At 45.7% G+C, this 22,510-nt stretch overlaps 3 protein-coding genes across 12 annotated transcripts in view; 2 read left to right on the plus strand and 1 right to left on the minus strand.

Annotated features, from left to right (window-relative positions):
* The window catches only part of LOC135239600 (exportin-7), a 27,210-nt gene extending 24,638 nt beyond the window's left edge, over window positions 1-2,572 (plus strand). For all 9 annotated transcript variants that reach the window (XM_064308380.1, XM_064308383.1, XM_064308386.1 and 6 more), the window contains exons 27-28: window positions 1-21; window positions 304-2,572. The exon at window positions 1-21 is cut by the window's left edge and continues 107 nt beyond it. In XM_064308380.1, the coding sequence (XP_064164450.1) occupies window positions 1-21; window positions 304-397 (115 nt within the window). In that variant the 3' untranslated portion in view covers window positions 398-2,572. The remainder of the gene's footprint in view (window positions 22-303) is intronic.
* Window positions 2,573-4,492: 1,920 nt separating this feature from the next.
* Window positions 4,493-7,115, minus strand: pbdc1 (polysaccharide biosynthesis domain containing 1). 2 transcript variants are annotated; one of them, XM_064308388.1, is made up of 6 exons: window positions 6,982-7,115; window positions 6,453-6,518; window positions 6,086-6,145; window positions 5,848-5,988; window positions 5,637-5,748; window positions 4,493-5,082 (listed from the first exon to the last, which is right to left on the minus strand). In XM_064308388.1, exons 1-6 carry the CDS (start codon window positions 7,009-7,011, stop codon window positions 4,976-4,978), a joined length of 516 nt encoding a protein of 171 aa, XP_064164458.1. In that variant the 5' UTR covers window positions 7,012-7,115; the 3' UTR covers window positions 4,493-4,975. The 2 variants fall into 2 exon arrangements, with proteins under 2 accessions (XP_064164458.1, XP_064164459.1); XM_064308389.1 differs by lacking the exon at window positions 6,982-7,115 and adding an exon at window positions 6,775-6,807.
* The window catches only part of LOC135239602 (dematin-like), a 35,248-nt gene continuing 19,783 nt past the window's right edge, over window positions 7,046-22,510 (plus strand). The window contains exons 1-3 of the mRNA XM_064308390.1: window positions 7,046-7,114; window positions 21,078-21,125; window positions 22,112-22,189. Coding sequence (XP_064164460.1) covers window positions 7,061-7,114; window positions 21,078-21,125; window positions 22,112-22,189 — 180 coding nt within the window. The 5' untranslated portion in view covers window positions 7,046-7,060. The remainder of the gene's footprint in view (window positions 7,115-21,077; window positions 21,126-22,111; window positions 22,190-22,510) is intronic.

The following is a 22,510-nucleotide window of genomic DNA, read 5'->3' on the forward strand; positions in this document are numbered from 1 at the left end:
GCTAACGAAAAACCGGGACAGGTGCGTACGCGCGCCGCGCCTCGCCTCTCTTCGCCCCGCTCCACGCGGTCGCGTTTCCCTTCGGCGACCTCGCGAGACGCTAGCGTCAGTTAGCCCCCCCCCCGGACGCGATGGCTTTCTGTCAAGCCATTTCTTCATTGGAGGAGGCTCGATGGATGACGTCACAGTGACTTTGTGCATATTTTTTTATACAGTCTATGGTGTACACAAGCGGGTCCCCTGGGACCGAGTTTGAGTATACCCCCCGTTCTAAAGCTCCCCTCCTCCTCTTCCTCGTCCCAGGTTTACGCAGAACCTCTCGGTGTTCCGGAGGGAGGTGAACGACTCCATGAAGAACTCCACCTACGGGGTCAACAGCAACGAAATGATGAGCTGACATTCCACGCCCCGCCCCCCTCCACAGCCCCGCCCTCCCTAGGCCAGGACGTCAGGGGACCACCGCCACCGCCGCGCGCGCACCCGAAAACCGACCCCGAAATCCCGTCCCCTTCGACTTCCCCCTTCCCGTGTGAATTTATCTTTAAAGCCAGTTTCCAAGGGTCACCGTTTTTGACCAAACTCTGAGAATTGGGGCTCAAAGTCCAAAGAATGAATTATAGACTTTTTGGGAGGGTGGTTCTTTTGGGGGGGGGGGGGAGGGGGGCAACACCGAGGGGATGGGGAGAGGGTGGGGGGCGCGGGGTGGGTGGGGTGGCAGGAGCAGAGGATGTACTGGAAAGGGAGGCCCCGAACCCCGGCAGGAGGGCAGCTGGGCGGGGCAGGGGTAACGGTACTCCTCTCATTCTGCCTGCCTTGTATAAATAATACACAGAAAAGTGTACATTTTTTTCATAACATTTTGAACGTTTATAATAATTAAATTTAAGAAGAAAAAAAAATGGACAAAAAAAAAAAAAAAAGTGTGATTGAAATTTTTACAGTCCTCCGGAGTGTCGAGTCTGTCTGTGTGTGCGGAGAGCAGCGCGTCTCCAGTGACGGGTCGCCGTCGGTTTCGAACGTGCGGCGAAGCGGGGCTCGCCTCAAAGAGGTAGAGGTGTGGGGGGGGGTGGGGGTACTGACGGACGGACGGAGGGAGGGAGAGAGAGAGAGACGCTCTGAGCTGTCGTACATTTTCCTGTAACTTTCCGAAAAAGGGGAGCACGTGGGACGTGTAGACGCCAACTCCAGCTGGGCTCGCGTACCCGTGAGGAGTCGCTGGAGGGGGAGGATGACTTTGGTGTGCGGGGTGACCTTTGACCTTGCTTAGACTGAGCGTGGCGTTCTCCTTCCTGTCTCCCCCGGGCTCTGGCGTGCTGTTAGACGGCGACGGTAGACCCTCGAGGCTTCGCTCACCTCCCCCTTAACGTACGGAGCTGTCGCGTGGCATCGAGTCGCGGTCCCGTGAACCAATCGGGAAGGCTTCCCCCAAATCCAATACATCACGATCGACTCAAAAAAATAAGTACTTTGAAGCTTCGCCCATTTCTGGGGTGGGGGGGTGGGGGTGCTTGTGAAGCCTCAAATGCCCAGCACTGCATTTGGGCCTTCCCTAATACCAGGAACGGGTAAGACGGGGGGGGGGTGAGGACCCCCAATTTCACAGGCTGCGATCATCCCTGGCCCGGCATAGGACGAAATCTCACATTAGGACAATCCTGAGTGGCCAGAGAAGCGTGGAATCAGGGTTTTTGAAACCCTGAAGGGAAGCCCTCCTGCGGACATGGAGGGCGGGGTGCAGTCTAACCCGCACTGCGCCTCGCGCTCGGAGGGAGCGCTGACGTTCGTTTCCTCTCCCTTTCCTTTCTATCTCACCCGCCGCTGGACTCGTAACGTTGCCTAGGAAACAATTTTTAAGAAAATTGTTTTTAATGTTATGATGATGACACTAGAGGAAATTTGCGACGGAGGTAGGAACAAAACAAAAAAAATTGCACTGATTGAAACGGATCCTACAATTTCAGCAGGCTGTGTTGAGTTTTCTTTTATTTTTTATTTTGTGGTTTGGGGGGGGGTGGGGGGGGGGGAGATAGGAAGTCTGAGGTTGCAGTGATGTGTCCTTGCAGGCATTGGTGCTCATGTTATTCTGGTCATCCGGGGATGGAGTGAGGTACTGATGGGAGAAGAAATAGGACTTCCCCCCCCCCCCCCCACCGTTCTCTCACTTAGCCTGTCTAGCAGTCAGAACTGACCCCACCCTCATTCGCATGTCCGAAGAAACCCACCTTAATTTTAATTACCGAAGGAAATTATGCATAAATCGCACTAAGTAAGAGTAAGTAATACAGAATGGATTTATATTAGCAATTTGTGCTACTCTCGACGAGTGTTGCTGCTAATCGTTTGTGAAGACCTAGCTCATCTCTAACCATGTTTAACAATCAACCATACTTAAATTTTTTTGTTTTTTGTTTTTTAAATCCTTTGTTTCCTGATGCGAATGTGTCCATTTGGGAAACTGTGTGTTGGGTCCATTGAGTGGTGAGGTAGCTGGTTGACCAGTTTGGATGTCTGCTGCATTATAGTGTAAGCACCGTGACTGCAAAAGAAATAAATAAACATTGGTTTGTACTGAGCCAGACTCGTCCCTGTAATGTGTGGGTGTTGCGCAGAGGAGGGAGAAAGAATGCCTGTTTCAGCTTCAGTTACACCGTCGTTACAAGGCCTGGAGACATCGTACCGGGCTGATCAGCCTTTGAAAGACAGCGCGCGGTTGGCAAACATTACCTCAGCTAGACATTAACGTTTACATTTAGGGTTTTTTTTTTCAGACGCTCTTATCCAGAGCGGCTTGCGTAAAGTGCACACATTAAGGTTTGGGCGAAGAGTAGAACTTGCCGCAGAGTCATCGGTGTTGCCACGGAGAGTAATGTGTACGCAGAGCTACAACATGACGTTCGGTGCCAGAGTAGGTGCAAGGAGGAGTTGGAATGTAGTGCTGTAACTAGCAAATGGGTTTGAGGCTAGCGTGACGTAGCACAGGGGTGTTTCAGGAAGCAGGATTACTGTGTTGGGTGGATAACTGCGCTGAGTAAAACCCGGAATGCCACTTTTCTTTTTAACTTCAGATTTGTGAGGTTTCTGGGTTTTACTCAGTGCACTTATCCATCTAACTTCGTAATCCTGCTTTGTGAAAAGGGACCCCAGCAGGGCTGCTAAATCCACAGGTTCAGCGTCCGTTAAGCCGGGGCGGTTTGAAAAGGTCTGTTTTCTCGGTCTGTGGCGAAGGATGGAAACCACCTCCTAAGGTCAGGGCAGCAGGCCGAAGACACGCCCCTTCAGACTGCATCTTGGTTCCCCGTCATCTTCACCCACTAACACTCATACCTTTTTATACCAGTTCGGGTTCTGGCAATTTCTTTATTGGCTTTAGGTTTTTTCTTCTTATGGCTCTCTATATTATGGGTTTTTTTTTTTTGGTTCTTGCTTGGCAAAGTTAATTTGCATTAGTGTTGTTTGAGTTATTTATATTCGCTGGTCTGGGAATGTTATTAGCCAAGTCTGGCACTATTACTCCTACAAGTCAGATGAATGAAGTGAATTGTAGGCAGTGACGTCGCTGTCCTGACTGTGGTGAGGAGCTCATTACAGAGAAAGGATGTGGCCGAGCAGAGAAAGGACGTGTCCGAGCAGGGAGACCCTGTCGGGAAGGATACAGTAAGGCAACCGAGCCGAGCGGTCTGACGAGACCGAGGTTTGCTAATCGATCGTAGGGAAATTCCTCTTGCTGCACTGTAGGCTTGTATTCGGTCCACAATCCATAGCCAGTGAGGGGTTATGGGAGGCGTGGCGAGCGTGTGTTTTGGTTGATTGTACGCGAGCAGCAGCATTCTGTACGTGCCTGAGGATCCATACAAGGAAGACCAACAAGCAGAGTTGCAGTAATCCAGCCAGGATGACACAAGGGCCTGGACGGTGCGCTTGGCAGTGTATGCAGGAAGGGAATAATAGATTTCACAGATGTTGTAGAGAGAATATTGTCACAGTCATTTATGGATATACTTCCCCCCCAACCCCCTCAAAAAATGCACTTTGATTCTATGACACATTTGCAACCACTAGTGTTGCAGTAAAATATCAGTTTTATGCAATTAGTGAACTGGCTTGTTTACTGGACCCTATGAAGTTTATCTACACGGTGATGCCTCACCCACTGAAGCTGATTCAGAAATCTGATGGTGATGGCTCTCCTGTGCTTGGAATCTGAGGTAAAGGAACACTGAACTAATGACGCATTACTGATTACCTGTGACAGTCAGCAGCTAACTTTAAAAGCCTCACTTTTACAAGTTTTAAACCTAAATACTTGCCTGTGAGAAAGTGAAATTTTACTCTACAGGCCATACAAATGAAAGCCAGCAAAACTCAGAGGAAGACCTGATATTGCAAACCCAATGTATGAAAATACCCTGCCAACTGCAATTGCTTAGAATCCTTTTGTGAATGGTTCAATACTGGAGGAAAAACTGCAAGTCTTGTCAAAAGAAACACAAAGTTTAACATGGCCCTGCGTCAGTTTATATATTAAGCATGAACCATTTCAGCCACTATCGAACCGTGACCCGCCTTCACGGGAAGGCTCGTTTTCTTTGACAATCTTGTGACAGTGAAACAAAGGACAAACAAACAAACAAACAGTCTGTTTTTCAAGGGAAGTCATTTGGCACACCAGTGGAGCAAAAAACGTTCAGGACTTTCCAGTACCACCTTGTTTGATGGATTAGGGGGCGGGGAAACATGCCAATTATTTTTGAGGGGCGTTATCAATTTTTAACATCAACTTCTGCCTCCTCAGACAGCATGGGATCTGAGTGGCTTCAGTCTCATTGGTGAGGAACTTCCAGAGGAGGATGGACACCAGGAAAGTAAGTTCAACTGCATTATTTCCCCTCCCCAGTGACCTGCAGAGGGCAGCGTTGAGCTGGATAGGTGGTTTCTGGGGTGGAGGAGGCTTGAAGCACGGCTGCCAGTGGATTGGTTAGCTCTGCCCTGCCTCTGAGCTCTGTTTCTTGGCGTTGAAGACGACACTGTTGTAGCCTTCCCTGTTCCTTCCGATCTCCACGGCGAAGAACTGGATTCTGGTTACTGGGGAAAAAACAACATTGTGGCTAGTTATTACATGTAACAGATCAGCAATGCGTTTTAAGGAATATTTTTTTATCTATGTTCTTTTGATTTTTTTTTTCTAAAACACCCCCCCCCTTTTTTGAATTTCTGTCCCTAGTTTGAGATAACCAGTCATGCCTTCGTTCATTGCTACACCACCCACGCCAGGAGCATTGCAGCTGAACCATATGCACTCTCCTCCGACGCACAAGGCAGCGACTGTTTCACAACCGTGCAGTCCTCACGGAACTACACACACTGCATCATTGGGAGAAGCTAATGCTAGCAGTAACCCTGGCCAAATGAAACCCGCCCAACTCCAGATGGACAAGCCGTCCGGGTCCAGCTGCTGCAGACCTCCCTTCACAGCTGGTTGCCGCGGCCGCTGACGCAATAAAGGCTCGAGTCTATGATCGCGGAGTTCGCGCTAACAGTGTAGAGCGGCTCTATTGACAAAGCCAGCCGGCAGCTCCTGAACATTAGTTCCGATCATAATCGTTTGATTTCTGCTATTTGTTCAGCTGCAGACATACCAAATATGGTGTTCTCCTCTGTGTAGTCCTTCTGGCAGTCCAGTCGCAAAAGCGTGCCGTAGTTGAAGTCCTCCACGAGTCCTTCAAACTGATTGCAAAACGGCCTCCATTTCTAATTGCCAAGAAAACACAATCGGTGAGTTAACGTCAAAAATGAAAGAGAAAAAGGAAATTCAGAATGTCACATCATTATTTTCTCAAACTTGCTCACCTCTTTGGCCTCTTCTGACTTGAGCAGTTCCGGGTCCAGTATCTGAATATTCAGGTCGGGAAATGCCTCCCTGAACGAGGAGTAAATCTTATCGTCAACTTTTGTGAGCTTCAGAAATTTCGGATCCACAGAGGAGATGAGCTGCAAAACACAAAATGGAATTAGAGGAGTGTTCATCTGGTAACCACTACGAGCAGTGTTGGCTAAATTGCTCACTAGTATTAACTATATAACTTACATTGAAGTAAATGTCAGCATGTTGGTAGGCTTTCATTGCCCACATTACTTCCAATTGAGGCTAAAAGAATAGGAGGGAAAGCATACATATGAAAATCACGCAAAACGAATTTATCGAAACTTATTTACTAAGAAATAATCACATCCATCAAATTTAATCCATCCCATTATTGGGGACCGGTATGATCATTTTAACATTTTAAATATGTGGCACAATTAAGTAATATGACTTTCAAACATAGCAAAATTTGACTTTAAAACACGTAGTGACGTATTAAATATTCGTCACTCACCGCAGCCTAATTTGAACGAAACATCTTGGATTGAATCAAATAATGTAGCAATGAAAACATATGTTTGACACTCACGTCATTTCCGTACGCATCAGCCGGGAGAGAGAGCGCGTGCGCTGCGGCCGTGGCTCCTTCTACGCCCTAAAAATTGAAAGAATGTATGCTCAGGTTATATAAAATTTAAATTAACTGGATCAGTTTCCTAGTTTATACCATCCGTCACTGATACCGATACAATTATCTAATTATCCTTTTAATTTAGCTAATAAAAATGATTCGTGAATAAAAATATGACTATCCAAGTATGCTCGCTGGCTATTAAAATTTAGCAAATTATTCTGTCGTTCAAAATGATGCGACTCGGTTGTGCAAAAGGATCAGTTATATGAAGACCGACCGTATGATAAATTGCCATGCTTCACTGCGTGTACAGCCACACACCAGCTAGCAAACCTGTCTATACAAGCAAGATGAATGAACGCTAATCGCTAGCTGGTCATAACATGATCCAGAAAGTTCTATATTAATCAGTATCTAAAAATAAAAATACATAAATTGTAAAATTTAGGGAAAAATAGTTAGAATACAAATGAAAATTACACACCAAAGAAGCAAGTCCGTTTCCAGTAGCCATTTCTGTATGACCTATCACCCTCACGCTACGTAACGTGACGTTGTGCGCAATGTGTACGACGCGCAGCTCATTCAAAGAAAGAGCATGTGGTCGCCCTACGCAGGTAATATTCCTCAAATAATGTTTTTTTTTTTTTTTTCTGGTGCAACTAAAGAATTCACGAGGTAGCTGTGGAAATGTACGTATAACCACAGACAGCTGACCCGGCAAAGCAGGGCATTGGCTAACGCCTGAAGCAAGAGCAGGTTTACCCCAACTGAGTCCAGGCCATTATATTTGAAGGTGTTTACCCTGATTGCATCACCTTATGAAGTTCCTTTCTCATGCCATATTTCAGGTGCAGCTAAACTTCAGAGCATAGAGATTAGTTTTTACCTGCCTGAATCTGGCTCCATTTATACTTTTTCCACCTGCTTCCCGGTTGTGTCATCAGAACTGGGTCCGGGGCGGTGCTTTTCCCATCGGGAAACAACAGGGTGTTTTGTTATCTCGGTGTCTCCGGTTCAGGTGAGGTAAAATACCACCGCAACACTCGGTGTTCTCCATAGCAGTCATTAAGACTTCTCCAGTCCCTCTTGTGAGAACGCTCGATCTCCCTCAGCTTAGAGAGAGTCACATCGGAGAGAGTCACCCGGGGGAAGGTGTTGTTTTGCAGGGAAAATGGATGTGGAGTATTGGGGTGACATGCACTGCCAGCCACTAGTGTGCTGTGCTGCAAATCCAGGTTTTGTTTTGTTTTGAAAGACTGAGGAGTGTAAGTATGAATGCCAAGGGGGTGAACGTCGAAGTCAGACCATTATTGTGTGTGCCGGGCCCCGTTCTCTTTATAAACAGAAATGAGTGCATTACACATTCAGACATGAGTGTGTTTACTATCATAATTTTCTGTTCGCTCTAAACATTTTGGATTGACGTTTTGACTGCAAGTAACCGTGCTTGGAGTTTAACTCCTCACAGCAGTCTCAGGTTTGCATTTGTGATGGTAGCTGTTAGCACATACTGGAGCAGGTAAGGGACTGTCAATCATTCCTGTTTGAGAGTCCCCTCCCCCAAGTGGAGCCGGTGGGGGAATCCTGCACTGGTTTGCCACATTTATTTGTTTCAGTAAAACTGGCCAAATTCTTCTGAAATCACCCACTTTGACAAATTCTGTTGTTGTGTGCCATCACCTCATTGCTTTGGCTAATCACAACTGTTGAGGCTTTAAAAGCAGTAGGTTATCTGATATCCCTGCTTGTGAGGGAAAAACCTAACCCAGAGACAGGTTACACAAGACCCGGGTCTCTCGAGCGACAGAAAACGAGAGGGGCAGCGAGAGCACTGGCTCAGGGTTTAAGCTGTGGATGACATAATGTCCTTGTTCTCTGGAAAACCCCATCCCCCCTCAAGCGGAGGTTTTAGCTTAACCAAAAGTAAGCTAAACATCCGGAGAATCCGCCCCTTCCTCATCACCTACGCAACCCAGCTCCTGGTTCAAGCGATGATCCTGTCCCGCCTGGACTACTGCAACTCGCTGCTGGCTGGTCTGCCAGCATCCACCATCAGACCCCTGCAGCTCATCCAGAATGCTGCAGCGCATCTTGTCTACAACCTCCCCAGACATTCCCATGTCACCCCCCTGCTCACTGACCTCCACTGGCTGCCTGTTATGGCTCGCATCAAATTTAAGACCTTGGTGCTTGCATACCAGGCAGCTAAGGGGTCAGCACCAGGATACATCCAGAGGATCATCAGACCCTACACACCAGCCAGACCTCTCCGTTCTGCCACCTCTGGACGCTTGGCACCTCCCCCTCTTCATGTCTGTACTTCCTGCTCCCGTCTGCTGTCTGTCCTGGCCCCTCGCTGGTGGAATGACCTCCCCGTGGCGGTCAGAACAGCAGAGAATCTGACTACCTTCAAACGCAGACTAAAGACTCATCTCTTCAGGCTGCACCTCTCCCCACCCCTCCCTAGCCTATAGTTTAGCTCAATGTACCTAGTTAGGCTAATACGATCACGTTAGTTTTTATTTGGCAGGATTGTTTTTGTCTGATTCTGATTAGGCAAATGTGATTTCAGTGCTAGTTTGTACTTGGCAGGATTGTTGTTTGTTTGCTGAACAGGTTACTCTACAGGGTTGGAGTCCTGATCTATGTGGTCACTTCTGGCACTACGATCTTTACTTCACTCTAGTGTGTTTCTTTTGCACCTCTGCACCTTGAACTAATGCACTTGTTGTACGTCGCTCTGGATAAGAGCGTCTGCTAAATGCCTGTAATGTAATGTAATGTAAGCTAAAACCTCTGCACTGTTGATCCTGAAGATGTCATGTGCCAAGTTAACTATTTATTTATTTTTATTGTACTCCGATTTTCTCTCATTTTTTAAATATATACAAAACATTGCCCAAAGTATGTGGACACCCCTTCCAATTAGAGGGTTCGGCAACTTAAGCCACACCCACTGCTAACAGGTGCATAAAATCAAGCATACAGCCATGCATTCTGCTTAGATAAACACTGGCAGTAGAATAGGTTGTACTGAAGAGCTCACTGACTTTCAACATGGCATGTCATAGATTGCCACCTTTCAAACAAGTTCATCAAAATTATTCCCTGCTTGAGCAGGGCAGTCAACTGTAAGTGCTGTTTTTGTGAAACGTCTAAGAGCAACAACGGCGCAGCAGCGAAGCGGTAGGCCACACAGGCTCATGGGACGGGACCTCAGAGGGCTGAAGCGCGCAGTGCATCAAAGTCGCCCGTCCTCAGTTGGAACACTCAATACCGAGTTCCAGATTGTCTCTGGAAGTAACGTCAGCACAAGAACTGTTCCATGGCTGAGCAGCCACACACAAGCCTGAAATCACCACGTGCGATGCCGAACGTCGGCTGGAATAAAGCACACTGCCATGGGACTTCCACAGCAGTGGAAGCGCGTTCTCTGGGGTGATGAGTCACGCTTCACTATCTGGAAGTCTGACGGACGAATCTGGGTTTGACGAATGCTAGGAGAACGCTACCTGCCCAAATACATAGTGCTAGCTGTAAAGTTTGGTGAAGGAGGAATAATGGTCTGGAGCTGTTTTTCATGGTTTGAGCTAGGCCCCTTAGCTTTGGGGAAGGTCCTTTCCTGTGTCAGCATGACAATGCTCCTGTGCACAAAGCAAGGTCCATAAAGAAATGGTTTGCTGAGTTTGGTGGGGAAGACTGTCCTGCACAGAGCCCTGACCTCTACCCCATCAAACACCATTGGGATTAATTGGTAAACTGACTGAGCCAAGCCTTATTGCCCAATATTAGTGGCATGACCTCAATAATGCCCTTGTGGCTTAATGGAAGCAAATCCCTGCAGACATGTTCCAAAATCTAATGGAAAGCCTTCCCAGAAGTATGGAGACTGTTATAGCAACAAAGGGGGGATCAACTCCATATTAATGCCCATGGTTTTGGAATGAGATGTTCAACAAGCACATATGGGTGTGATGTTCGGGTGTCCATATGCTTTTGGCCATGTAGTGTATGTGTGTCACTGCTCACCTTGGCAACCCACTGTCAATACAGGAGAGCAGAGACGATAAGCACTTTCCTCAAAAATACGTGATGTTCACTGCTTGATTGTTTTTACTTGCTGCTTGACTGTTTTATTGATTGTTCGGGGTTTTTAATATTGATTGGTTTTCTTATTTCTATTTTAAAAATGATGAGCCAAGTTGGGCTGAAGGGCCTGTTCTCGTCATCACTTTTCTTATGTTCTTATGTTCTTATGTTCTTTTCACTTCAAAGTGCAGTTAAGCTTGAATTGGGCGAGATGGGGGAGAACTACGCATGAATATATGAGTATGCACACATGCACGCCTGAAGTAGGCGTGTGCAGGAATACTGTAATGTACAATATCTTGTTACAAAATACTGAGGATACTAATACTATATCAAAGGAGGTTCTGAGATGAGCACATATCAGTTTCAACCAATTTACTCTGCATGCTCACTTAAGATTATGACAAACCCCACTGGCCATTCTTATCAGACATGAACGTTTCTACTGACTCGCCTTGGCTGGCTATTGGCTATAGTCAAAACGTGGTTTGTCAGTTCAATATTATTTCTGCCGGTGTACTTTCAAAGTGCTACTATGTTAACATTGATTGTAATTTTTCCTGCCTGCACAGATTTATAACAAAAAATGTTATGAATTATTATAATCCATAGCATTAGGCCATTATTCTCAAATCACCAGAACAGGGAGGTCATACATCCGCTTAACTTATGGAAGTTTAGCCTTTATGAGGGGACGTGCAGTTGTCGGCAGTTGTTGTTGTCCTGGATTTTTATTCTTTAGAAAATTGGCAAGTGTACTTTGGTTAAATAGTCGTAGCCCCTTCTTGTTTACACGTTCCACTTGTCGCACTTCGCTCATTTGGAAAACAACCCTTAGAGAATTACAGCTATGTATTGGAAACTATCCACGACCTCACGCTGCAATTAAAAACTAAAAAGTATTTTACTGCTGCTAATTTGCTACAGACGTTTGTCAAATAATGGCGCTTGCATGTGAGATATGGAAAACAACACGATTCTGCGTCAGTCATGATGTTACACAGAATTCCAAAATGTTTATCGTGCGCACACATGCAATTCCATTAGGCGATGTAGGTGTGTGAGTGTTTAATATTTTTATTGGATAGCTCGATGTGAAGGCCACTCGTCTGGGGGCGAATAGTGCATTGTCATCGGGCGTCCAGAATATACCCCCACCCAGTTATTGAGAATGGCTCGAGCCAGATGCGCAAGCAGCAGGAGGAACGCAGATTGCATCTGAATACGCTCTCTATAGGCTGCATCTGAGAGCAACCTTCCACCCTTCATGTTTTACAGGGGCATACGACCAGCACTAAACCCCAAGTATTTTTCAGGGATTTCTAACACAAAGGGGATGCTGATGCGCGAGAAGGATCGTTTTTATTAGCAAAGAGGACAGTATTTCCAGGCGTAAAAGGTAGGAGTTGAATATTGTGTCTTGAATTTTTTTAGCTGCAGTGTGCATCGAACTTGTGTTTTCAAGACACCCTCTTCGATGTACTATACATGTTATCTAATACAGCATTGTGGCCTCTTATCTGGATAACCTAATAAAGTCCTATCGATACAGGCTTGAGCTGGCATAAACAGGAGGATACACCTAAGCCTATTCTGGAGGTGCGTGCTAAGCTAATATTCGCAGACCGATATCTGTCACGTGTATGTTTACCTCTTTAATAACAGAGATGTAAACACTCCGTTTCTGAAGTCTACATTATTAGATGATGGATGGTGTAGCCTGTTGTCCACAGAATTAGCGGGAATTGATACGAAACGGGACAGTCCTGTGCCAGTCTGGGCGGTGTAGCTAACGGCTTAAGACAAGGGCGACGGTGAACTACCCCTGTATTGATACCGTTTTTTTCCTGGGCAGTTGAAACGGAGCTGGAAGCAACGTTAGTGGTCGTGCATTCCCTTTTATGTGGACAAACCGTATCCCACAATTTTATGGCCAATTTGGTGTTGAAGCACAGCTTATAGGGGATGTGAATTAAAATAATATACAGAAGCTTCCTGACCTGACCATATTGTAACCTGCTCAGTTAATTAAGGCCAACAGATATGTAAATATATTTTTGTTCGGAGTCAATTGTATCGATTAAATTTATTTGATTAACGCCCACTCTGGCGCCCCAAGAACTTTGCGCTTTCAATCTAGTCAACATTTCTTAGACCTAGTAGCAAATGCTGAATGGACTGTTCAGGTAATTAATTATATTAAAGCCGCGAAAAGGTAATACCTTTCGCCTCAGTCCAGTGTCTAATCTGAAAAAATGCTGCAGTATTATATGCTTAATTTTGCCAAGAAGGACATAATTTGAAAATGATTCATATCCCAATCCCACAATTGTTTCTGCGTGGGATGCGTTATGTTAAGGGATCGGAGTGGCGTGGGAGGCCTCGCGCCCACGTATGAGCACGGTTCCATTATACTTTGTATTTTTCATTGTATAATATAGCATATTATTGCGTAATCCACCCATTTGCCGTTGACCCCTCTTCTATGAGTTTTACTTTATCATTAGCTCGGATACTTAGTGAATACACAGTATCACTGTGCAACTGCTCGTGAAATTCTGGCACGTGGGTAGTAGGAGATGGGCGTGAAAACCAACAGCGGGGTCTTGTGGAAATTGAGCGATTATGTATTGGTTTACTCCATGAACATCGCTCTTTGCACTGTTATGTTGGACGTTGAATAGTGCACTGTACTGTTCGAAGGCTATGCAAGAATAAATCCTTAAAGCTTTTATGTATTAGCGTGATGTCAGGTGTGGGTGTGTGTGTGCGCGCGCGCGCGCGCGCCCTCGTGTTGATTTTTTTTCTCTTGAGGGGGAGCGGCAAAATTTTCTTCCATCCCAAAGGAACATATTCCCTGTCTTGTGTCATACATTACAGTTAAATTTTAGGTTAAAAGTTAAGCTTTAGCCATGGATTTGAGAAACCTCTAGCAGCTGGACCTGAGCTTGTTTATAGACAATGACACATTGGAACATGCTCAGAGTCTGAAGACCCTAGCCCTGCGACTTATCTGCGCACACTCTCCCTCTAGTGGCGGATGTGTGGCACTGAAATACATCGCCTCCAAACCCCTAGTGCCTCTCCTAAGCAATAAATTAAGTTTTGACTGTTACAGTAAATCGGCGAGGACTTGTGTTCAGCAGAGCCATTGGCGCGCTCTTCCCGTACACGATTTAGTATTCCCCGGGCATTTGAAACGGACAGCAAGTTCCATGGCGCATATTGACTACATTCAATTTCCTCAGGGCAAAAAAAAAGAGTGAGAACAATGTATTATGGTGGTATAAAGCCAAGCATTTTTTGTCCCTAACATTAAATGCTGTATTTTGTCAGTTTATGTAATTAACTGTCTAAATCTCCCATTTATGCAGGTCACCATTTGGCAGTTCAGGTTTAGAACCTTGGTCAGCGTAAGCCAGTTTGGGATTGGCACTTCTAACCATTTTGGCACTGAGTCCAGTGTTTTTTTCAAAAGCCCTTTCATACAGACATTTTAGTTGAGAGACAGGTGTATATAAGTGGCACGTGTGAAGCCAGTAATTTCCCGTATTGCGTGAATAGACGACCGATGTGTAAAAATGTGTTTAGGCTCGTGGCAAGCCTCCCGTTCCCCTTTTAGGCTGCTGCCTCTTTTGAGCTGTTTTTTTTTTAATGACAAAAAAAAAAAGAAACTGAAACATCTTCACAATGTGAGCCAAAATTTAAGATGGGCCCTGTGTCATTAGGCTGCATTTCCTATCAATCAATATCGTGAGAGAGTTTGATTTTCCCGGGGGTTATGAGCTTTGCTGCTGGATGTGGCAGCCAAAACTTGGTCCCCTATTCCACAGTCCGTTGGAATGACCACATTGCTAAAAAGGTTGGGCCACTTGGCAAGGCATAATGTCTTTCTGGAATGTTCATCCCAGTGATTTAACCCTGACCTGCAGGTGCGATGGCTACAATACAAACAGGACGTCGCTTTTCCAGCTTGAAATAGATTCAGAACCCTCTGTTATATGTAATTGATCAAGATTGTGTTCCCATGTTTGCCTGTGGATTTGCTGAGTAGCTTTCAGTGGTTTAAAATTTTCTGTGGTTTATTGGTTCATTTCTGATCCCGCTGTGATTCCCCTGTAGCTGTTCTATTCCAGTTCTATTCCAGTGGCTGTCCTGTGACTGGTCTTTTATTGTTACGGCCCCACTGTTACTGGCGTATTCCATGTCTGGCGGCAGCCTCAGAAATGCATGGATCCCCCATCCCTGCCGCTAGGCTAATGTTCAGATTAAATTACCCTGTTGTTTGTCCCCTGCTGATTTCATTAGCTCTTTTTTTTTAAGAGACCATCCGGCTACTGCGACACTAGATTCTTTTCCAGTGGATTTTCGATTAAAGTAACATAACAAAAAAAAGTGATGTTTACAAATTGCTCAAGGACTATGGAGGGTGTGGTTTTGCTTCTCTTGGTGCTGACGAAAACACCCGGCGGTATTTAATAGAAAACATAAACCCAGATGACTCAATACTTGGCCACTACCTCACTGTTCCTCCCCAGAGTGCATATGTCATTAGAGTTGAAAGGTGGTCTGGCTTAACGTAGCTTTGTGTGTGCTTGCTTAGCTGTGAACCAAGGCCTGCCCTCCTTAAATTTTACTTCAGAGGGAGGGTTCTCCAAAGCGTAGTTAGGGAGAACACCCAGCCAATCATGGCACAACCCCTTTATGATATCACTCTCCCATTAGCTCATCAGCCTGTGGGATATTGGTAAAAACACGACGTCCATAGCCCCAAAAAGGCCTGTAGGCCTCATATAATTCTGAAAGCTGACAAATGGGAGCTGTAATCTGAAATGCCTGTGGTCTGAAATGATGGGTTTGCTCATTGCTTCTGTTAGTAAACAAAAATCTAATCCTGGTGGTCACACGGTAAATCTTCAAGAGAATTCGAAAGAAACGTTGACCAAAATGTCGATGGCCAGGGCTTGTTGTGAGAGGGTCCCGCACGTTTACAGACGAACGCGTCCCTGACATTGGTGGGTGTGTGCGTGGGTACGGTGACGTGCGAAACGTTTGAGGGAACGCCGGGGTAACGCATGCAGGGGGGGGGCTGTGCTGTGTCTGGCCCGGAGTTTGCCTTTCTGTACCTTTCCTGTTTCTGGAACTTCCTGGACTGTCCCAGCGCGACCCTTTTTTTTTTTGTTTGTTTTAGAGACAGACCGCTAGAGCGGTCTCCTCGCTTTCCCACCTCTCGGTCTCGGACAGAAAAAAGGAAACGTGTGCGAAGAAAGCGTGAGTGAAAAGTGGCTGTCTGACGAATGCAGAAAGCCTTTAGCTCGGCTGTCATTTGGCGCTGTGTGCTTGCCTAATTGTGCTGCGTTTTTGTTGTTGTTGAAAGAGGGGTGTGTGTGTGCGTTTGTGTGTTAATACATAAATATGTGCATGTATGCGTGGGGTGTGTCTCACGTGTACAATATGTGTGTATCTATGTGTATGTGAGAGTCGGTGTGCATACGTGTGTGTATGAGCTTGTGTGTGTGTGTGTGTGTGTGTGTATGAGCTTATGTGTGTGGGTGTGTGTGTGTGTGGGTGTGTATGAGCTTATGTGTATGTGTAAGTGTTAGTGCGTATAATGCCTGCAGGTTCAGTCCTTGCAGTTGTATATTATTTCAGTGCGTGCTTGCTCCCAAGGGGAGGGGAGGGGCATCTCCACAGTGATGAACTCACCATCATCAGCCAGGGGACAAAGAGGGAGGGGAATATCGCCCTGCCGACGGCGATCTGATTGGGCGTTGGCTGGATGTGCTGCACTTAGATAAGAGGGGTGTATTGGGAGGGGGAGAGAGAGTGGGAGGGAAGGAGGGAGACACAGAGAGAGGCAGAGAGGGAGGGAGATAGAGCAGGAGGGAATCATGTAGGATATCCTTTTTATCTCACGGAACACCGCTTCCATGGTAACCAGAAGTGTATTGTTCCATAAACTGACCTTTTTCCCACAGAATAATTTCATTTATTTCCTTCACTGGTTCACCCTGTGGCCTCTTTTCTGGTTTTTTGGCCTGAGGAGGCTCGGAGCGTTTAAGCACAGGCAGTTTATAGGAAGTTGCCCTGTGCTGTGCCGTGCTGTGCTAGTGCAAGCTGTGCTTAATTGATCAGCACCGGGTGTTTTGGTTCAACCTGTAGCCGATCAACAAGAGATGCTGATCAAGTGTAGCTGATCAACCTCTTTTAGCTGAAGACGCAAGTCCATCTGTTCCTGAGCCCGACTATTACTCTGGGTGTTTAAGATCAAATCGCTGTTTATTTCAGTGCATTTACTCCTGCAGTCTGTCTCATACACACACACACGCCTTACTATGTTATTTTATAGTGTGATGTTGATTGTTGATCTCATCTTCACGTCATTGAGTGACAGCTTTGACAGTCATTGCTGAGGTCTTGATCTTCAGCAGTTCGTCTTAGTGAACACAATCCCCGTGTCCATTAAACACAAAATCAGTGTACTCTCTGTCAGGGGTGCCACCAGGGATTTTGGGCCCCGTGGAAAGAGCTCTCGTTGGACCCCACCACCCCAGAAAATCCTGTGCTCTAATATTTTTTGAGCACTCCTGTCAGTCGGGGCCATTGGAATCATCTTAACCGCCCCCTGCCCCCCCCCCCCCCCCCCCGTATGAGGCCCCTGCTCTTCGTCCCGTCTCCCCGCGGAGCACCCGTAGCAACAAGCAGGGCGCGTGCGATCGTGCGGCCGCCCGCTGGTACGAGGCTCCGCCCCGCCGAGCGCTCGTTATCCGCAGCGGCTCCCCCCCCCCCCCCCCCCGCCGCGTAACATGGCAGTTGTCTCGGCGACGCTGTCGGTGGAGGGATGGAGTTCGATGAGCGGAGGCTGTTACGTGGGCGGGTGGGCCTGTCTGCGCGAGGCGGCTCGGCCGACTGTAGAGTCTGAGCCAATCCCCGGAGATCCCCGTTAGAGCTGGGCCAATCACAGCCTACTAACTATCCTACTGACTGAAATGCATTAAAATGATAAAAATGGGCAAATCACGCAATTACAAAATTTATTACTAACTGACAAACCTGGAACCGACCCGGAAACCCGGAACTATCCTCCCTGAAAGGTCGGCCAGGGGGACGGTACGCGTTGGTTCGGACCTGCAGGTGGTGGTGTCTGTCAGTCAGGGATTAAATGTCATGAACACGATCAGCCCGTGTGGTTCTGTGTTGACCCAGTGGTCAAGTCTGAATAAAGATAAACAGTGATAATCTAGCAGGGAATTATTACAGCGTGCTGTAATGCTTCATGCACAGCTGGCAGAATATCCCTGTCCATTAACAAGCTGATTACAGACCCCTCCCCCTGCCCAAACACTCAGCCTGATTGGCCTTAATACATTTGACATTTTTTTGAGAATGGGGAGAATTGCTGCTCTAGCTCCATTAGTAAATGCACTCTGCTGTTCTGCCGGTATTGGCAGAATGAAATGGCTTCGGTGGATAACTGAGCGATGCTCGTTTTTATGAGAATTCTTTTTATTTGTAATGTTGTTTCTGCTCTTTTTCCATTAGGTTAAATATAAAAGATAAATCCAACAAGCCTGCCCTTTATTTCTGTCTCTCTCTCTCTCTCTCTCTCAAATTCAAATGAGCTTTATTGGCATAACATACGCACAGTGAGCTTCATAATGTTTGAAACAAAGACATATTTTTTCTTGATTTTTTGTGCTCATTCTCAGAATTTATTTCAGGGTATTTTCATACACTTTGGTTTCACCATGTAGATATTACAGCACTTTTTATACTATATTTATGATTAAAAAAATACTCTATTATATTATACCCCCCCCTTCCCATTTCAGGGCATCACAATGTTTAGGATATATTAATGTTATGTGAATTAAAGTAGCCATGTTTAGTACTTTGTCACATCTTTTGCATGCAGTGATTGCTTGAAGTATGTGACTCTTAGCCATTACCAGGTGCTGAGTATCTTCTCTGGTGATGCTCTGCCAGGCCTGTACTGCAGCCATCTTCAGCTCCTGCTTGTTTTGGGGGCTGCTTTAAGTTTTCTCTTTCGCATATGAAATGCATGTTCACTTGGATTCAGATTGGGTGACAGACTTGGCCAGTCATGAATTTCCAGTTTTTGTCTTTGAAAAACTCCTTTGTTGCTTTAGCAGTATGTCTGGGATCATTTTCTTGCTGTAGGATGAAGCGTCATCCAACGAGTTTGATGGCATTTGCTTGAACTTGAGCAGATAAGTTGCTTCTGTACACTTCAGAATTCATTCTGCTGCTGCTATCTGCAGTTACATCATCAATGACGACAAGTGAGCCAGTACCTGTGGCAGCCATATATGCCCAGACCATAATGCCCCCACCATCTTTCATTGATGAGGGGGTGGGGGTGCTTTGGATCTTGGGCAGTTCTTTTTGGTCTTCATACTTTGCTCTTGCCATCACCTTGATACAACTGAATCTTGGCCTCATCTATCTACAAGACCTTTTCCCAGAACTCTGCAGACTCTTTTAGGTACTTCTTAGCAAACTGAAGCCTGGCATTCCTGTTTTTGTGGCTAACTCGTGGTTCACATCTTGCAGTGTAGCCTCTGTCTTACAGTGTGTGTGCGCCTGATGTTTGTCTATGCTAGCTCGCGCGTGTGTTCATTTTAAGTGCCTGTTTTATGTGCGTCTGCTTTTTTATGTCTGAATTAGATGCAACATTGAACTGTAATTAAATGAACAGTATATTCTGTTGGCTGCGTTACGAATAATAAGTAGAAAGGTCAAATTAATTCAGAAAATAATATACAAATAAATTAATTTTTTTAAATTATCAAGAAGAAAAGAAATAGAACCTTTAGGATAGGCTGGAGTGAATCAGGGTATATATGGTCTCTGTCTCTCAGGCTGTGGTAGACTCATATACTTTTTCTTGCTGTGTGTCCCTCTCCCGACACAGTTAGGAGTTTATCCATGGTGGATAATTGCGAGAGGTTTGGGATTTTTCACACTGACGGAGATGATGTATCCTTTATGCATCTTCCACCTCGCCTGTCATACAGTTACACTCTATCCTCCTTGGGTTTCCGTGATTTCATATGTCTGCCTGTTTCTCTGGCTGGACTGTGGTCACCGAGCCTGTACATGGTCAGGATCTGTCTCTGCTTTGCATCTCTGATGGTGGAGAGGTACTTATTGGTGGCCAATTATTACTCTTTCTAGGGCCTGATAGTGTTCTAATTTGGTTTCAGGTTTCAGATTTGTGGGTTTAGGCTACTGCTTGTCTTTCAAGTCCCAAATCTATCTACTTTGATGCTAATGACATCGATGGTTCAGATATTATCTGCTGCGAAGCAAGAACAAGCCCATTCCACACTGTTGATAGTTTTATGCAAAACATCTGGATTGAACTTGGCCAGGTGCACATGTGTTCCGCTGGCATTTGTTAAATCTGTCTTTGAACATCATTTTGAATATGACTGTTCAATAAATCATTTTTATTTTTGGTGGGTGTGTGTGTGTGTGTGTGTTTCAGGAGTATGTGATTTGGGAACCCTAAGACTGAATAGCTGCAGTAGTACTGCAGTGGAACATTACGGTCCCCACATTGAAGCTCAGTGTCATTTTGAACGTTAGAAGGACACTGCTCTGTAATGGCGTGCTTTAAAATGGCCGGCTTCTGATGAACTGTGGCTGCTAATGGACGTTGCTCAGGGAGCAGATTCATTACACTCCGCCCGCAACAGTTAACCTCTCCCACTAGAATTGCATAACGGTGCATGGCCAATAAGAGGTCCTTTTATAGCCAGGTCAATGGCTCCCACACTGAATGATAGAAGGGGGTCTGGCAGCTAAAGAGCTCAAAGTAATACAATTTTTCACGGTAGGAACTCACCGTTGTGTAACCTCCGCAATGAATGATGCACGGCAGCCATTTTGCGTTGGACCACATGTCAGCCTAGGTGGACAGGGGAGGATATATGTGGCCAGACAAACCAGAATGAATGAATAATGATAAGTACCATGGGATCTTTCCTGTCCACAGTGAATCAGGACTTCCGTTTAAAGTCTTGGTTTATAGAAAGCATCCCCTATAGGGTAGTGTCTGTGGCGGTGTACTGGAGCATTTGTCTTCTGATTTGTCCAGAGGAACCCCCCCCCCCCCAAACTGGCATAACAACATCACTTCCAGTCGCAAAGTGGTCTTCTCTGGAGGTGTACCATCAGAGTACTATCCAAGCCGAGTCCTGCTTATTTTCAGCCCTAGTTAGTCTGCTGCAGTCATAAGCCAAGACTCCATAGTGGAATGAACGCCTAGTTGTGAAATGTGTGATGAGTGAAATGAAACAGCTTTAGATGTGTTGCATTAAATCAGATTGAACAGGTCTGACTCCTCTTGCTCCGGGTGGATCCGCTGCCTGACGCTCACAAGCTCACCTGTAGATTCTTTCTCATTCTAGCGTTCTGCTTTTCAATAAACGTGCTTCTCCCTTCTCTGGTCTCTTCCCACAGAGCCGTGTGACTGACGCATTAAGGCATCCGTCTGTCAGCATGGAAAAGGTAAACACCGCTGCTACGGTGCGTTAGGTCTGCTGGTAGTGAGGTCACGTGACTGGTTGTGAATACACACTTCCTGCCGTGAGTTTTCTTCCTAAATGAGCGTGCATGAGATTCTCTCTGCATTATGACGCATAAGCATGTAAAGCAGAATGACGGTACACACTTCCCACAGTACTTTTATTGGCAATGGACACACAGTGCCATTGATGCAATAGCTCCCCCTTGTGATCTTCAGCTTGCTAAACACGAGTGACTGAGTGAGTTAGTTAGATAGTTTCTTAGTTACTTACTGTAGGTACTTAGGTTGTTAGTTGAGTACAGGCTAGGCTAGGTCCATGAGGTGCTTTGTATCCAAAAATGAATGCTGAAATACTCATTCACATAAACATTTTGAATCATTCTACAACACTTGTTACACACTCTCATTTAAACAGCAGATAATTTTATTGCGTACACCACATACAAAGCTTGTGTGTGGTGTTTTTATATTATATATATATATATATATATATATATATATATATATATATATATATATTATGTAATATTATATTATATTATAGGCATTTAGCAGACGCTCTTATCCAGAGCGACGTACAACAAGTGCATAGGTTTCATGATGTAGAGGCGCAAAAGAAACACTAGAGTGAAGTAAGGATCGTAGTGCCAGAAGTGACCACATCGATCAGGACTCCAACCCTTGTTCAGCAAGCAAGAATCCTACCAAGTACAAACTAGCACTGGAATCACACCTAATCATACAAAAACAATCCTGCCAGATACACTAACATAATCAAATTATCCTAGCTAGGTACAGTGAACTGTTTTGTGTGTGTACGTTGTACGGTGTACGGTGTACGGTGACGTAAAAAAAAGTACACCCTCCTTCAGTTCTATGGTTTTATATATTTGTGACATGCAAAAAACCATGCCATGTTTTGTGTTGGTGTGACCTTTGACCTCAGACCCCTGTTTTTCTGGAACAGGAGACAGGGGCCGCCCCAGGAAACAGGCCATCGTCTCGGGGTCCCAGCGCCCCCGGGTCTCCTGCCGTCACCACTGTGGTAAGACCAGCCGCCCCCCAGTGGCCACCTGTGAACCAGCAGGTTTAAACTGTTATACAATGGTAGAAACGCGCTTAAAAGGCAAAAATAGCGAAAGCAAAACTGAAACAGAAGAGAATTGGGAATCCAACTTGCATGACAGGATTCAACACAAGTAGAATTACACATGATTTACAGAAACCTGGTCTGCCATAAAGGATAACTTAGAATATTCTGACAAGAACCACATTATTTCACAGAGGCCTGTAGTGAACTGATGTGAGTTAGACAAGGAGTCCTAACCTCCCCAACCGTCCCTCTCCCTTTCCCCACAATGCCCCC

This window comes from Anguilla rostrata, chromosome 14 (genome assembly GCF_018555375.3).
Source record: "Anguilla rostrata isolate EN2019 chromosome 14, ASM1855537v3, whole genome shotgun sequence".
Classification (NCBI taxonomy): domain Eukaryota; kingdom Metazoa; phylum Chordata; class Actinopteri; order Anguilliformes; family Anguillidae; genus Anguilla; species Anguilla rostrata.